Source organism: Pseudorca crassidens, chromosome 7 (assembly GCF_039906515.1).
Source record: "Pseudorca crassidens isolate mPseCra1 chromosome 7, mPseCra1.hap1, whole genome shotgun sequence".
In the NCBI taxonomy this organism is placed as follows: Eukaryota; Metazoa; Chordata; class Mammalia; order Artiodactyla; family Delphinidae; genus Pseudorca; species Pseudorca crassidens.
In genome coordinates, this window is record NC_090302.1 from 74,910,468 (window position 1) to 74,925,736 (window position 15,269).

The window sequence follows — 15,269 nt, forward strand, 5'->3', positions numbered from 1 at the left end:
TGGAGCAGAGCATGTCTGGACACTTTTGTCCACAAGTTATCTTCACTTTACACCTGGAATTTACATGCCAAAGATTCAGACCTCCCACATGAAAGTTGCTTAGCCTTTTGACTAGCTGTATAATCATAGGCTCAGGAAATCCAGCAGTACTTGTTATATGGCGTCAATATTCTGGATAACAGTGAAAAGGATTACATGGAATAATATTTCTGGATCCTGGAAGATGAAGTTAAGCTACATGGATCTTTGGGATAATGAAGAAATAAATTAAACTGAGCAATATTTCTGGATTACAGAGAGAAGAGTGAAATTGAGTCACTCAACCTGGATAATGGAGGGAGGAAGGACCTGACTCACAGTTCTGGGTAAGAGGAGATCATTCTGGATGATGCGGAAGGATGAAGCTGGACTGCTTTTGTGGATAACAGAGGCAGGCAGTGCAGGAAAGGATGCAAGGTAGCAACACATTCAGCCCACAAGAACCAGCAAAAAGGAGGGAGCGAGAGCAATGATGGCTTCCTTGTTTGCCCATCAAGCACAAACAGGGGAAGCTGTGCCTGGGAAGGCAGGTTCCCTGGGGTTGGTTTGTTTCCAAGGTCTTCCTTCCACAGCTGCTCCACATGGCCTGGGGCCGGTGGACCTCACAAAGTCCCAGATACAATGTGCTTAAGTAGATCACTTTGGTGACCCCCTCAGGCTTTCACAGTGACGGATATACAAAGCTAGCATCTTCTTTGAACTGCCCAGATGAAAGGTCCTAGGAATCAACCTGGAGATGCTGAGAGTCGGACAGTTTAGTCATTTAGGCTATGAGGTGTTACAATCGGAAGGGAAATTAGTCATATCCAGTCTAAATCCTTCACTTTACAGTTGAGGAAAACGTGGCCTAGAGATGGGAAGTGAATGGTCCAAAGCCTCACAGGCAGATCATGGCAGAACTAAACTAGAACCCAGAATCCCTGACTCCTAGTCTGGTTCTTTACGGCCAAACTTGAAGCCATCTCATAGGAATAGAGAATGGCATTCTGGAGGAAGCTTTTAGGACTGAAATCAGAGACAGAATGGAAAGACGAAAGGAAGTGAATACATTAACACAATTAATGAAAGCCTTCTATGAATTAGACACAGTGCCAGATGTTTTTACAGATTTTTAAACCTCATTTAATCCTCTCAAAAATCCCCTTGATGGAGAGATTTTTGTCATTTTATAGTTGTTGAAACTGAGACTCACAGTTTCAGTAACTTTTCTCAGACCACACATAGCTGAGCCAGTATTTGAACCCAGGTGTGCATGAAAACGCAGCCTGAGCTTTTTTACCTCAGTTGCCTGGAAACATCAGTTGGTTCTTGAGATCATCACTGATGTGATAAAACATGGGACAGAAATCAGGCAAGACTAGGAGCATCTGCGTTTTCCTGTGGTGAGTAGGGAAAAGGATCAGACAACTCTTTCCTCCGGCATGAAGGCGAGGTGATGACTGAAGAATCGGCTCTCTGTGCTAAAGTCAGAATTCGTATTTTGGTGAAATTGTCATCTGGATAAATTTAGGGTGTCCGATTTCATTGCAGGTATGGTTACCCCAGTGGTTATTTTCCTTTTGGCCTGTGTACTCTCTCTGCTCTTATGAATAATATTTTTATCCCAATCTAATCACTTATAGTATTTGGTTTTTACACAGGTTATTTTTAAAATTTTGGATACAATTTTCTTCTGAAAGTAAGTTGGCCAGTAACCACAAAATCCCTCTTAGTATTACTAAAACTCTTCTCTGCCAATTCTTTAAGAAATTAGATCATCTTCAGATGAATTGTTAATAAAAAATTAACGCGATGGCCAGTAGCATGGATATCTTTGGGCTCTTGGCCAAAAGATAAGCCATCTGTGTGTAAGAAAACAGGCTAACAATTTTGGACTCTGGTCTCTGTGGCCACAGTGAGCATTGACCTCACTGTTAATTACCCAAATTAATTGTTTTTAGGGGTTGTGTTCTCTCATCACGAAAACTTCTCTTCCCAATTCAAACCATGTGGGTTAAAACAAGAAAACAAAAGCCAAAACTGCTCCCCACACCCAAAAACCCCTTCTGTCAGGGCTCCCAAGTAGACCCGGGAGAGCCGTTAGAGGGCTGAGAAGGGCCAGTCATCAGCGCATACCATACATAGGTGGAGGGCTTGTTATTCTCAGTTTCCCGCCTAGGAGAGGATACCCCTATTGTTTCTGAAAGTGCTGACCAGGACCCACACTTCCAACTAAAATTCCTCTATCCCTCCAACAGCAGCAAAAGCAGCAGCAGAAGCAACTGCAATAGATAAGTGTTTTGATGAATTGCAAGATGGATAGGGCTTACAGTGCCCCCAGCCTTGCTGATACCAAATGCCTTTAAGATACAGCTTTTCCCATCCTAATCTACAAAGGAAACAGGAAAAAGGAACTTAAAACTCCCTGTGCTCAGACAGAAATGAGACTGTTACAGCCCGCTTCTGTGCTGTTCCTTCTTGCCTCTGACTTGTAAACAAGACCTAGTAGGACATGCGAATGGAAAGTCACAAACCTCTGGGTGTTTGAAAGGATCCTTGGGACCTCATGCACATCTGTGGAAACTGGATGGAGAGATTTGGGGAAGCATGGATTCTTTAGCCGGCTTAGTTCTCTATGGAGTCAGCTTGCTCCTTTCTGGTAAGGTTTGGCTTTATTATCTTTAAAAAATATATTTTTAACAGAGTTAGTGATTCTGGGCTCTCTCACCAATGCTTAGTGCTGGTTAACAAGGGGCAGCTGTGGCACAGGGACTGTTTCTCCATGAGTCTCCGTTTAATGTATGTAAGGATTGACATGGAAAGTCCTTGTAGCATGAACTGATTTTTCTAGAGTTTCTCTTCTGGATTATTGCCCGCTGTGTTACCACAGACTCTGTGAGGACTGATTAGGTCACTTTATTTGAAGAGACACGCTTACCATAGTGCATTATTTTACTGTTCCTCATTCTAGATTGTTTCCTTACTCTATAGAAAAAGAAGAAACCTGGCTTTACCTGCTTCAAAGAAAATCTTCAGTCATTAAAAAAATATCAAATTCATGCTGAGAATGATTCGGACTCACTCAAGGCATTGTACAGATTGACATTTTTAAATGAGAACAAAAATGCTTTTCTATAAAGATTTCGTATTTGTATCCTATTTCAATCAAAGCAGTCAAACGCTAGGCTTTTTGGTTTTTATCTTATAGTTGGGGTCAGGGAGATTAGGGCTATATAATTTTTGTTTTATTTAAAAAATATTTGGCACATAGTAATTTGTAAAGTCTTTATTGGCCCAATGAAATGAAAGTTTAAGCAATTACCCAGATCACTGGGCACAGGAGAGTAACAAAACCTATTGTGGGTTTAAGGAATGGTTGGCTTGAATGTTTTTAGATTTAGGTTGTCTGTTGTTCAGATTCTCTAGATGGCGGCGTGGCTTATAGTTCACTCACCCTATGAGATACCTATGAAAGTGGTATCAAATCACAAAATACAAATAACTATAATGGCCATCAATCTCTCCCCTTCAGTTTGAAAGCATTTGAATTATTGTAATGAAAATAGAATTGATATAGGAAATGAATTTGGGAAAATTTACTGAACTTAATGGTGTGGGCTATATTAGTAGAATTTGATCCAAGTATCCATAAGTATCTGCTAATTATTTTATATTTTTCATATGTTTGCAATATTATATTATTAAATATTCAAAAAATTAAGCAAATAAGATAACAGAATTGCATGTTTGTTTATAGCTCTTCAGTTTGTTTTCAGTGATCAATTATATTGAGGATTTAATAATATTTTAAGACTAAGAATGTGTAAACTGCTGAAAATGAAAGATTATCTGAGATAGTTTCAGTATGTAGAAATTTTTTATATTCATGTAGAAATAATGTTGATTTCTCCAAAAATATGCATCTTGAAGCCGAATAGTTATCATAATTCCGTTTTCTGTTTGCTTTTCTTCTGTGTGACATTTATTAGTAACATGAAATCTGGAACTGCTTCTACATCAGGGATTATAGTCATGCAAAGCCCAGGGGTCCACAGCTGCTCTGAGATACTTTTTAGGTTAAATAATATACACACACAGAGACACACACACTCTGTTCTAATTCATCTTTTTTCCCCATAGTGACCATGTTATGGCACTTTGCAATATAGGCTTAGAAAAGATGTCATAAAATCAAACAAAAAAGTTATGTGGCAAAATAGTTACTCTGTGTCTAAACCAAAAACACAGCACTAACTTAAGCAGGGTGAAGCCCAAAGAGAGGGGTTTCATGCTCTTGTTGAAAGGAAGGGTAACCCCAGCAAGGTTGGTTTCTGGAGTAGGTCTGTTGTGCTAAATCCTAACTTAGATTTTCCATCTAAGCCTCCATGAATATGAATACTGAAGGCCTGATAATTGCAACAACAAGAATCCAGCATGATTATGTCTACAGGCATAGGATCCCATTCTTCAAACCAAACTCCACTGGTAGACTACAGTAATGGAGCAAGGGGCTCATGACTTATGGATTTCTCTCTCTAGTCTAGTGGGTTGTTCGTCCTTCCTTTTTTCTGAACAAATAGAACTGAAAAAACTATCATATTTGCCTCAGTGAAGGTGACTCTGGGTGGTAGATACTAACCCATAAAAGGGTTGGAGGAGGTATATAGTTTTTAGAAGGCTTCCCTCAAATCCACCTAGATTCTGGTAGATTCCCTTCCCAAGAGCAGATCATGGCCAATACCACCTTAGAAACAAGTTCTAAGAAACATACTAGATTTTCTCTACTCTCTCATTCTCACCAAACCAGGCTGCTCTCCCAAAGAGAAAAACAAAATAAAACTAGTCACTCTTTCTGCTTTATCATAATATGTCCTTTGTGATCAACATTGATCCAATGTGAAACCTCTAGTAGCATGCCTTCACGCCTCTTTCCTGTCTCATGTGACATTTTAAGTAACAACCTGGGTTCAGAGATAGTGGATATCTTGTCTGGAGTGGCAGAGGAAATTCAGTTATAAGGTCAGGGAAGTGGTCCCAGATGGAACCTCCTGATTAGGGCTGGTCTTAGAAGGCTAGTTATCAAGTCTGAGTAATCAAGGGTGGAGGCATAGAAGCTGGGAACAGAGACACACCTGGGAATTATTCTCAGAAGGAGGAGTTTTGCTCCCTTCTCAGATGCTCCCTCCTAAACTTTGTTTTTGTTGGGAGCTCTCAGCATTTCCCTTTCAGCCTTACCCTGGGAGAGCTTCCTTCAAGAGTCTAGTCCTTCTAAGACATCTCTCCAGGAGGGAAGAACTCTTCTAATTTCATCCAGAAGACTATGCTATATCCTCTGGGGGATTCAGATGGGTGAGGTCCAGTTTTTTCTGACATTATCAATTCATCTCCTGGAGCTCTGTTCCTAAAAAGATATGTGTGTGATTGTGTCACCAGCTTATTCCCTGTAGATGGCTTATTGGTAAGAGCACAGAATCAGGATTCAAATAGATTTGTCTAGGCTGGAAGGGTGAACCAAACCCAAAAGATACACAGATAAATGTCAAAATAGATAAATGTCAAGTTATGCATTTGGATTCAATAAATAGATGACGTATGTTCAATATGAGAGAGACCTGGTTTGCTGAGAGTTCTAGTGAATGACATCCAAGTTTTGGTGATACACAAAATTTGATGAATTGCAAGGAGCCAATTTATAGGCGCCAAAACATGCTTTACTTGCTAAAAAGGTAACACATAAGCTGTAACTGTTTGCATAGTAAAGATATAGGGTCAGAATTAGAGATGGTAATCACTTCAATCTGCTGCTCAAAGCACATCCATTAAACACTGAAGACACTGAAAAGCTTGACAGCAAACATTGTAGGCAAATGAGAAGGTAAGTGCTTTAGAAACTTTGTCATATGGGAACATTTAGTCAGGAGAGAAGAGATGAAGGAGCAGCATTTTCATGGATTTCCACATAGTAGACACCATAGATTGACACTGTATTTTGTCAGGTCTAGGATCCAGGGGTGGAGGGAGTTGCACAAAAGACAGAGTTTGGCTTTGTTGATGGAAACCTTCTAAAAACTGGATCACTATCCCCCTGGGGAGTGAGTTCCCACACTGGGGAGGGTTCGGGCATGTGTTGGGTGATCGATAGTCTTTAGGAATGTGAAAAGAAAATCCTTTTCATTTCACTACCTGTGGCTCCTCACCGACCACTTAGCAGGTAGATAAAGGTCAGAAGAGCCACTAGATCTTTGCCCACTGAAATCAAACTGAGTTTGTTTTCTGAATGTGGACCCAGATATGGTCACTTTATGCTGAATTGTAACTCAGTTAACATGCCTTAGGAGAAGAAAAACCACATGCACCTGTGCTATTATGACTCACTTTTGAAGACACTGCTCTATGAGGCTGAGGTGGATCTCATCAAGAAGGCAGGAGAAGGAGTTAAGAGTATAGATTGTGAAGTCACACACCTGGGATTAAGCTCAAATTGGATGACCATGGGCCAGTTATTTGATTGTTCCAAAGCACAATTTTCTCATCTTTTACATTTGAGAATACTTTTTTCCCAGAGTTGTTATAAGCATCAAGTGTGATAATGCATGTAAAGTACTCAGCCAGGAAGAACTCTCTTAGTAAGTGAAGCTAGTGTAATCAAAAGAGAAGTGTTGCTGTGAGGACCATTGGGCTCATTCAAGACCAGTCTAATGTTTTCCAGGTGTGGGGGAGTCACTTACTACTCTTAGAAGCATTCTCCTAAAAGACTTCAACATAAGCCAGTTTCTCGAATTTTGTGCTGATCTCTCCCCACTTGACAAGCCAGAACACTTGGCCTACTCTCTAGTGCTTTCCCTCACCCATCCCTGCTCATGGCTCTTCTACTTCAACCAGGCCCATCTCCACCATCTATGCATACTTTCTCCTTGGCTCTTGTTCATGCTGTTCTATCCATTTGGAAATGACACCCACCATGTTCAGTCTGCAAACAAAATTCAACTTAGTTTGCCTAGGCCAACTCTTCCTCGTGTTCTTCCCCTAATTCTGAGTTCCCTTCCCACCCAGGCTGTGCCTTTGAGCTTTAGACACATAGGTTTAGCCCAGTTAACCTCTAACATTGTTGACAACAGATATTATTTACTTCTTATTCTCCGTAGTGCATGGAGTTTAATATGCCATAGTAAGAAGATTTTGGTATACCATGGCAGACCTGACAAAAAGAGGGAAATCGTTTGTTGTTGTACAAAGGGCTTTTAAACATTGAAAGGATAACAGTAAGAATCAATTTCATATATATTGCAAGTAGTATTCACTCATATCTTAAAAGGTTGGCTTATGTTAAATATTTGATGTAAATAAGGTCAAAAGAAAATCCCTTTTTTCCCTTAGGTGTGAAACGTAAAAGATATACTCACGAAAGTGGGTTTAACAAGATTTTACATAATATTAGGTATTGTATGATTGTTGAATATTACTTTAAAGATACACATAGTTTTATTCAATAGACATTTATTGAGTTATTGCCCACCTTTCATTCATTCATTCACTCACTTAACTAACATTTCAATCAATGAAGACATACTGAGGATTTACTTTGCACCCAGTACTGTACTGGATACCAGGAATGAAAAAAAGGATGAATTATTTTTTCCCCTTGCTAAACTCACATCTTAGTAGGAAGGATGACTATAGGCATATAAATTGTAAGATGCTATGATAAATAATGCAGTAGGGGTATATCAAAATCTAGCTTTTCAAGAGCTATAAAAAATGTTTATTGGCTTCAATAATAAAAGCAACTTTAAAATCCAAATTAAACATAAATGGCTAAAAACATATAATGTCAACTTCATTAATTGCTAAATATGAATAAAATTTATATTGAAAATAATCTGTATGATAGATTTTCCTCACTTTGCAAGAACTCCTAAAAATGAATATTGCCAAAAATTATGGCTAGTGTAGTTATCAGTTACTCATAGCCAAATGATTTTAAAACTAAGTAGATAAAAGGGAAAAGAGAAGAAAGAACTTCCCATCAGAGGGAGCAGGTGGTGTGAAATAGCTGGGCAAGCTCAGGGAAGTTGAGTAAGTCTGGAATGTAAGGAGGAGGTGGTGACTTAAGGTTGGGTTCAGATCAGGAAGGGCCTCATAGGCCATTTTAAGTCATTTGTACCTCTTTCTGTACACATGGAAATTTAGTATGGTGTTTGTTCTATCATATCTGATTTATGTCTTGGAAAATTCACTCTGAAAATATTCTGAAGCATGTACTGACATGGCAGAGAATTAGGCCTGGACCAATTTGGCTTCCCAACACTCCAGGCAAGGGAGGCTTAAATGAAGAAGGGGTTTGAAAGTGTTTAGGAGGTGAAACTGTAGGGACTGGTAATTGGTTATATATTGGAGGTTGTGGGAAGTGGGGTGAATAAGCATTGCTCCCGGCTTCTGGTTTGGGTAATGGTTCTGCCATTCTCTGTGTTGGGAAACATGGCAGAAGGAACTGCTGGGTGACAGGCTGGCATGAAGCAAATAATTATTTTGTACATGTTGATTTTGAATTTCCTTGTTAAAGGTGGATATGTAGCAAAATTTGGCTCTCTGGGTCTGAAGCTCAGAAGAAGAGGGTCGGGCAAGGGATTGAAACATAGAAATCTTTGTTTATGGTAAGCAAAGACATGGGTCGTGTACCAAGACTTATGTGAAAGGAAGAGAAAGAGCAGATAGCCAAGGGTTCTACGAAGAAGCAGTCAGGGAGTTGCCAGGAGAGGCAAACCCAATCAGATTCCTTCCCTGGGATTTCGGAGAATTGGTGTTGTGGTAGCTAAGGAAGGAGAAAGTTTAAAGAAGGGGACAGTAAAGATGGGGAGAGCAGAGTGACAGCCTCTGGGCTTGGCATGGGGGCACAAGACTGCAGGTGTGTTATTTTACAGAGAGCCAGCTGCACTGACAGCATTACCGTGCCAGAGCTGGAAGGGTGTCAGAAGATCAGCTAGCATCACTCCCAGCCTTCAAGAAAGGGAATGTCTAACGTTGCCTCCCTTATTTCTGGAATTTTAAACTGATAACCCGATTCCCACCGGTCTAGCCAGACTGTTCCTCAACTCGCATCACACGTGCAGAATGTTTTTTAGATTGAGTCTTGTCTGCTTTCCTCTACATCCTTCCCCCACCGCCTCCTTTTGTCCCTTCAGGATTCTGACCATCCTTCTCCCTGTGTTTCTTCCCGAAGGCTGCAGGGGCAGGTGTGGAGACATGGATCTGCCAGATGGGCAGAGTCCTGACTCTTTTCAACACATCTGTTGATTAGAGGGAGTGCGTTCCCACTGCCTAGTGGTACCATGTCTAACGTGGTACGCACGTTACGTAACAAAGAGAGGGAGAAAACCTAAAGATGAGCAAAAGGAGCCCATTAGGCAGCCAGCTGAGGGGCATGTGGGTGGCTGCTGTTTGCTCTGCCTGCCCAGGGCTTGACCAGTGAGGTGTGTGTGGTGGTCACACCCATCTCAGCAGATCTGTCAGCTTTCCCGCTTTTGTTAGAGGGTGATATCATGCTTCCTGGGGGGAGCGCTGGAAGACAATGCTCGGCCACTTTCCTCCAGATACAATAGGCGGAGTCAGGAAGGCAGTATTGACATTGCTGGGGCTGGGAAGGCACTCGCTGCTCCGTGGCCGTCAGATGGTGAACCAACTTAACCTTGGCACACAGAGCCTGGGTTGTGCAAGGCGTCTGGCTCCAGAGCCAAAGGGGACTCCACCCTGGGGACAGGAGTGCTTTAGACATCTGGGAATCTGGGATGGGCTTCGAATTCTGATCCCTGTGTCAAAAACAACCGCAAAACAATAATAGTACCAGGAATAACAAAAATGGCAACCATCTGCCGAATGTCGCTATGTGCCAAGTGTTTAATATGATTTTTCAAAATTCTTCTCCTTTATTTTATTTTTAGTTTTGTTATTATTATTTTTGGCCGCACTGCGCAGCATGCGGGATCTTAGTTTCCCAACCAGGGATCGAACCTGTGCTCCCTGCAGTGGAAGCATGGAGCTTTGACCACTGGACTGCCAGGGAAGTCCTAATATGATTTTTAATATCTCACAACAATCTCACACAATAGGTATTATTATTTGTTTTGTTTTGTTTTAAAAATACATGGTGACACTGAGGCTCACAAAGGTTGTGACTTGACTAAGGTTAAAATGTTGTGGACATTCATTATTTGGGACTGCCTAACGTTCCTAGTTTTCAAAAGCCACCATGCTTTCCCTCCATTGATGGGACTGCCAATCACTGATCAGAGTGTCCTGTCCATCAGAAGACAGCGGTCGGTTCAGATGGAGGGTGCATGACCCAGTAGGGCCAGATAGACTCTTCTCTGGGAATTTATGAGCAAGATGTTCTCTTTCTTCAGTGAAGACACTGTTTACCTGGAGCTGCCGGCTTCCCTTGGCACTTGAAGCTAGTCTTTGATAGGAAAGAATGATGACAGAGACAGAGAGAACAGAACCCAGACAGGCACTCTGAAATTATCTGAGCCCTGGATCCAATGTTTTTAGATTGGAGACCCATCCCTGCCCCTTCCAGTTATGGGAGCCAGTTGGCTTTATTTGCTAGTGCTATTTTGAGTTGTTTTCTGTCTCTTGAAAATGAATAGTACTGAGTGACCACACGATCTCAGTAGGAATGATGGCAGCAAGAATTAAACTGAGGGCTTCCCTGGTGGCACAGCTGTTAAGAATCCACCTGCCAATGCAGGAGACACGGGTTCGAGCCTTGGTCTGGGAAGATCCCACATGCCGCGGAGCAACTAAGCCCATGTGACACAACTACTGAGCCTGCGCTCTAGAGCCTGCAAGCCACAACTATTGAAGCCTGTGCGCCTAGAGCCCATGCTCCACAACAAGAGAAGCCACCGCAATGAGAAGGCTGTGCACCACAACGAAGAGTAGCCCCTGCTCGCCGCAACTAGAGAAAGCCCACACACAGCAACGAAGACCCAACACAGCCAAAAATAAGTTAATTAATTTATTAATTAAAAAAAAAAGAGTTAAACTGAGAATGACCTGAACCCAAATCCTGGACTCTTTCAAACACTTCACTGTGTTCCAACTCGTGTTTCATGGTCACCTCAGGCTGGTTTCCAGAAAACGAGACTGATAACAATACTTATTTGTGTAGTTTTAGGGGAAGATTTTAAAAGATACTACTTAAAATTACTTAGTATGGTGTGGGTACATGATGAGCACTCAATAAAAATCAGATGTTCTTAAATTGTTTACTTCTGAACAAAGCTGGAGGATCTTATGTCACTTTATGCCAATCTTTTCAAAGCACATCTCCATCCATGAGGGCAGGCAACTCCTATTCTATGCCAGATGGAGCTCCCTGGCTTCCCTTGGGATAACTCAGCATTGGTACCCTAAGCCTGGCCTTGTCTCAGGGATGAAGAGAGAAAAACTTAGAGCTGTGCATTCTTGGGTTTTTGCTAAAAATCTGGAGTGCAGGTGAGGGAATTCCTTCCCATGGCCCTACCAGCTGGCAGGATGGTGCTCCCGACTTTTCTCCTGCCAGCCCCCAATTTCCTGTTTTCTCAGGTCTTGACTAAACAGAGGCTCTAGGATGCTTTGCCCTAGATTGTTCCCACCTCATTTATTCCAAACCTATTAATTCCTAGTCCTTGAAAATTTTCTGTGGCATTGTCAGTTCCCAGTGCAGTGCGGTTCACTTCAAGCTTATTATTGAATTTTTGGACCCGTCCTGGAGTACATGTGTGTAAGTGCATGTGTGTGTATGTGCATGTGTGCGTGATCATAGCTCTACTCATATTTCACCACCATCTTGCCTTTAATTCCTCCTCCTCTTAGTCTCAATTCCTCTCTGTGTCCAGCACCTCTTGAATCTGGAAGGCACTTTCTAATCTTCCAGAGTTGATTGAAATACCCCCTATTTCGCTATTCATTGCTACCACTCCAGAATCAAAGAGCAGGGTGGCGGTGGTAGTTGGTTGTGGTCAGCAACTTTTCAGGAGCCAGTGTTGCCCACCTCACCAGGCTCTTGTGATTCTTAGTCCCTCAGGCTACACTGGGGGTGTATTCCAGTCATTCCAGGATCTTTGCAGTTTCTAAAATTACACCTTCAAGCATCCAGGCCTTTGTTCGAGCCCTGGTCTGGGAACACTGTGTACACTGTGTACACTGTCCCTTCTGCCCAGAATATCCTCTTCACTTTCTTTTCTTCACCTGACTTATTCATGCTTTGAGATTTATATCAAGTGTCATTTCTTCTAAGAAGTCTTCCCTAACCTTCTTGCGTGGATTAGGTCCCCGCCTTAGCCTGAATTCCACCAAAACAAACAAACAGAAGACCCGTGGACTGAGGCAAAGGCATATGTGCAGGTAGATTATTGGGAAGTGATCCCAGGGAGCAAGAGTGAGGGACTAGGGGAACGGGAAGTGCACAAGCATGTGTTATCAGGTTGGCCACTGCCTCAAATGCCTCGTGCTCCAGACCTTTTGAGGAGCCTTGTGAAATGAGACTCAAGGGCATTCATCCATTGCTCTCCTCCCCTTTATTCAAGGGTCATATAGATGCAAGAAGCTGATAAACTACTGCTGGGGTCCTATGCTGTTGTGCCAGAGAAAGTCCCAAGGGAGGAAGTGAGAGATCCTCCCACGGGCTTTGTGTGAGCTACTTTGATATTACACCTGCTCAAAGCTTGTGGAGCTCTGTTTAGCTGCGGCTGCAGAAGCAGCTGAAGCAAGCCCTGGAATGGGGAAGATTTGCATTGGTGCCCAAGAGGTGTTGGATACGGGCACCCTTGTTCTTGTCTCTGCCATAGTGCTTAGAATATTAAATTACAATTTACAGTTTACTTGATGGTTTGCCCACTAAGCTATGATCTGTGTTTGACATATCAGTAAGAGCAATGCTTTAATAAATTGTTTTGCATTGGATTAAATGTTCTGACCTAGTGCTTTCCTAAGTGTGCTACCTATACTACTGCTGGCCTGAAAGATCATTTAATGTGGTGCTTGGAAGAACATTTTTAATTATAAAAATTATTTGTATATATAGATGTATGTGTGTATGTGTCATATCAATCATGTAATTTAATGAGTATTTTGGCATTATTTGAGGCTAAGGAAAAAAATAGATGAGTTAAAGAGAATGGTTAATAGAATAATTGTACAAGTCTCCTATAGACTCAGCAAAAATCATGAAAATGACATATTCATCAGTGCAGTTTAAGAGACACCGCTCTAACTGAATGAGAGAGCCAATCCTTTTTAGAACTCTTTTGTGTGTGTATGTTCAAATAAAAAATAGAAAAGTAATTTGGGCACATAATTAATACTATCCTAGTGACATGGACTAAGTGGAAGAGAGTCTCTTGGTGATCAACCTGTCTCAAAAGACTGTCTTGGACTCTAATATTGCTCCTCTCAGGAAACCTGGAAAGTGGACATTTATTAATAAATTACAGACAAGACCTAGTTTACATGTTGGGCATACTGAGTGTTCCTCAAAAAAGGCCCAGGGGCTTCCCTGGTGGCGCAGTGGTTGAGAGTCCGCCTGCCGATTCAGGGGACACAGGTTCGTGTCCCGGTGCAGGAAGATCCCATGTGCCACAGAGCGGCTGGGCCCGTGAGCCATGGCCGCCGAGCCTGGCATCTGGAGCCTGTGCTCCGCAACGGGAGAGGCCACAACAGTGAGAGGCCCGCGTACTGCAAAAAAAAAAAAAAAAAGGCCCAGTAGTCAACCAGGAAAACAGTAGGCCATGCCCAAAGTAGAGGAATGGATAGGTCAGTTATATGCATTCATTCAAGCTAACATTTACTGAGCTCTTTCTATGTTCTGGGAATCTGCTGGGCATTAGAGTTACAAGCATGGTTAAGAGAGGGCTCTGACTTCAGGTGGCTTTTAGTCTGGTGGGTGAGAAGCTCTGCTCTGTTAGAGGCAGACAGTGCATGTTGGAAGCATCGAGGCTGGAGGGAGTCATTCTGGAAGAGAACAGGAGTCTCACTAAGAGGGTGACATTTGAGAAGAATTACGCTTTGTGGAAAAGCAGGAGCGGAAGTGAGGAGGAAAGGTATTCTGGGCAGAGGAAAAAGCATGAAAAATGAGGAATAAAAAGTTTAAGAAATGTTTGTGCAGTGGTTCTATGTGGCTACCCTCTAGGGTACAGGGAATAAAGCTAGGGAGGTGGGCTGGGAAGAAGGTAACTTGGTTTGAGGTTGGCTGAGTGGGCAGGGCCAGAGTCAGTTATGGGAGTTGTCAGGATATAGGATGAAGCTGTGTGAGGGAATGACACTGCCCAAGAAGAGGAGAGAGGGTGGTTCTGGGAACACCTCTGTCAAGGGCTGATGCGGGTGGAGGAAGAGGAAACTGAAGGCATTCAAAGAGATAAGCCAAAGGAGGAGGGAGTTTCAACTACGTAAAAACTTACAGAGGCAGGAGCCAGCGTAAGGAGAGAGACTAGAGAATTTAGCAACTAGTTATTGTTGCAAGGCACTTTCAGTGGATGGCAGGGCTTGGGTTGAAGAGTAAGGGCGAGGTGAGGAAGTAGAGTAAGTAAGCATAGATTCCTTTCTGAGAGATGTCCCATGTCACGGCAGCTTCCTGTTTCCACGTGCTTTTCTGTAAGCCTGATTCTAGGGTGATTTGGTAGGAGAAAGGGTGAGGTCTTCTCTGCCATTGTTGGTTCAAGGTGCTAGGAGAATATGCCAAGGTTTGAAGGAAGTAGAGAAAAACCTCTTCCATCACAGACATTCTCTCCTTCCCATGGATGTTGTCCCCAAGTTGCCTGAATTAGATAATTATTTTAATTTCACAAATACATGGTAATGGAGGTACATGGAGGTACCACACACTGTTACCTGGAATGAGAAATATTAGAACGGTCAAAGACTCAAAAGATGATCTAGTCCAGTGTTATTGAATTGTTCTCTCATAATACTAATTCCAAGAGAATCATTGAATCCCCCCCCCTTTTTTTTCGAGTATCACATGGAGCTAATGTTTGATACCTTAAGAAATGCTGGTTTGATTCAACCTGCTCGTTTTATAGATGCCGACACTGAGGCCCAGGGAGTTCAGCACTTTGCTCAAGCTCAGCTCATTAGAGGCTGTCTCTTCACTTTAACAGAGAATGTGGAAGGCAATATAAATGAGAGCTTAACGCATGTACTGTTTGGTCAGACTGCCCGGGCTTGCATTCCAGTTTTATCATTGAATTGGTTAGCTATTGCTGTGTAACAAACTA

The 15,269-nt window shown here is 42.2% G+C and overlaps 1 protein-coding gene across 2 annotated transcripts in view; it reads left to right on the plus strand.

Moving 5' to 3' along the window:
- The first annotated feature begins 2,276 nt into the window (after positions 1 to 2,276).
- The window catches only part of TEK (TEK receptor tyrosine kinase), a 103,929-nt gene continuing 90,936 nt past the window's right edge, over positions 2,277 to 15,269 (plus strand). Inside the window, exon 1 of one of the 2 annotated variants that reach the window (XM_067744552.1) lies at positions 2,277 to 2,677. In XM_067744552.1, the coding sequence (XP_067600653.1) occupies positions 2,626 to 2,677 (52 nt within the window). In that variant the 5' untranslated portion in view covers positions 2,277 to 2,625. The remainder of the gene's footprint in view (positions 2,678 to 15,269) is intronic. The other variant, XM_067744551.1, reaches the window with a different exon arrangement.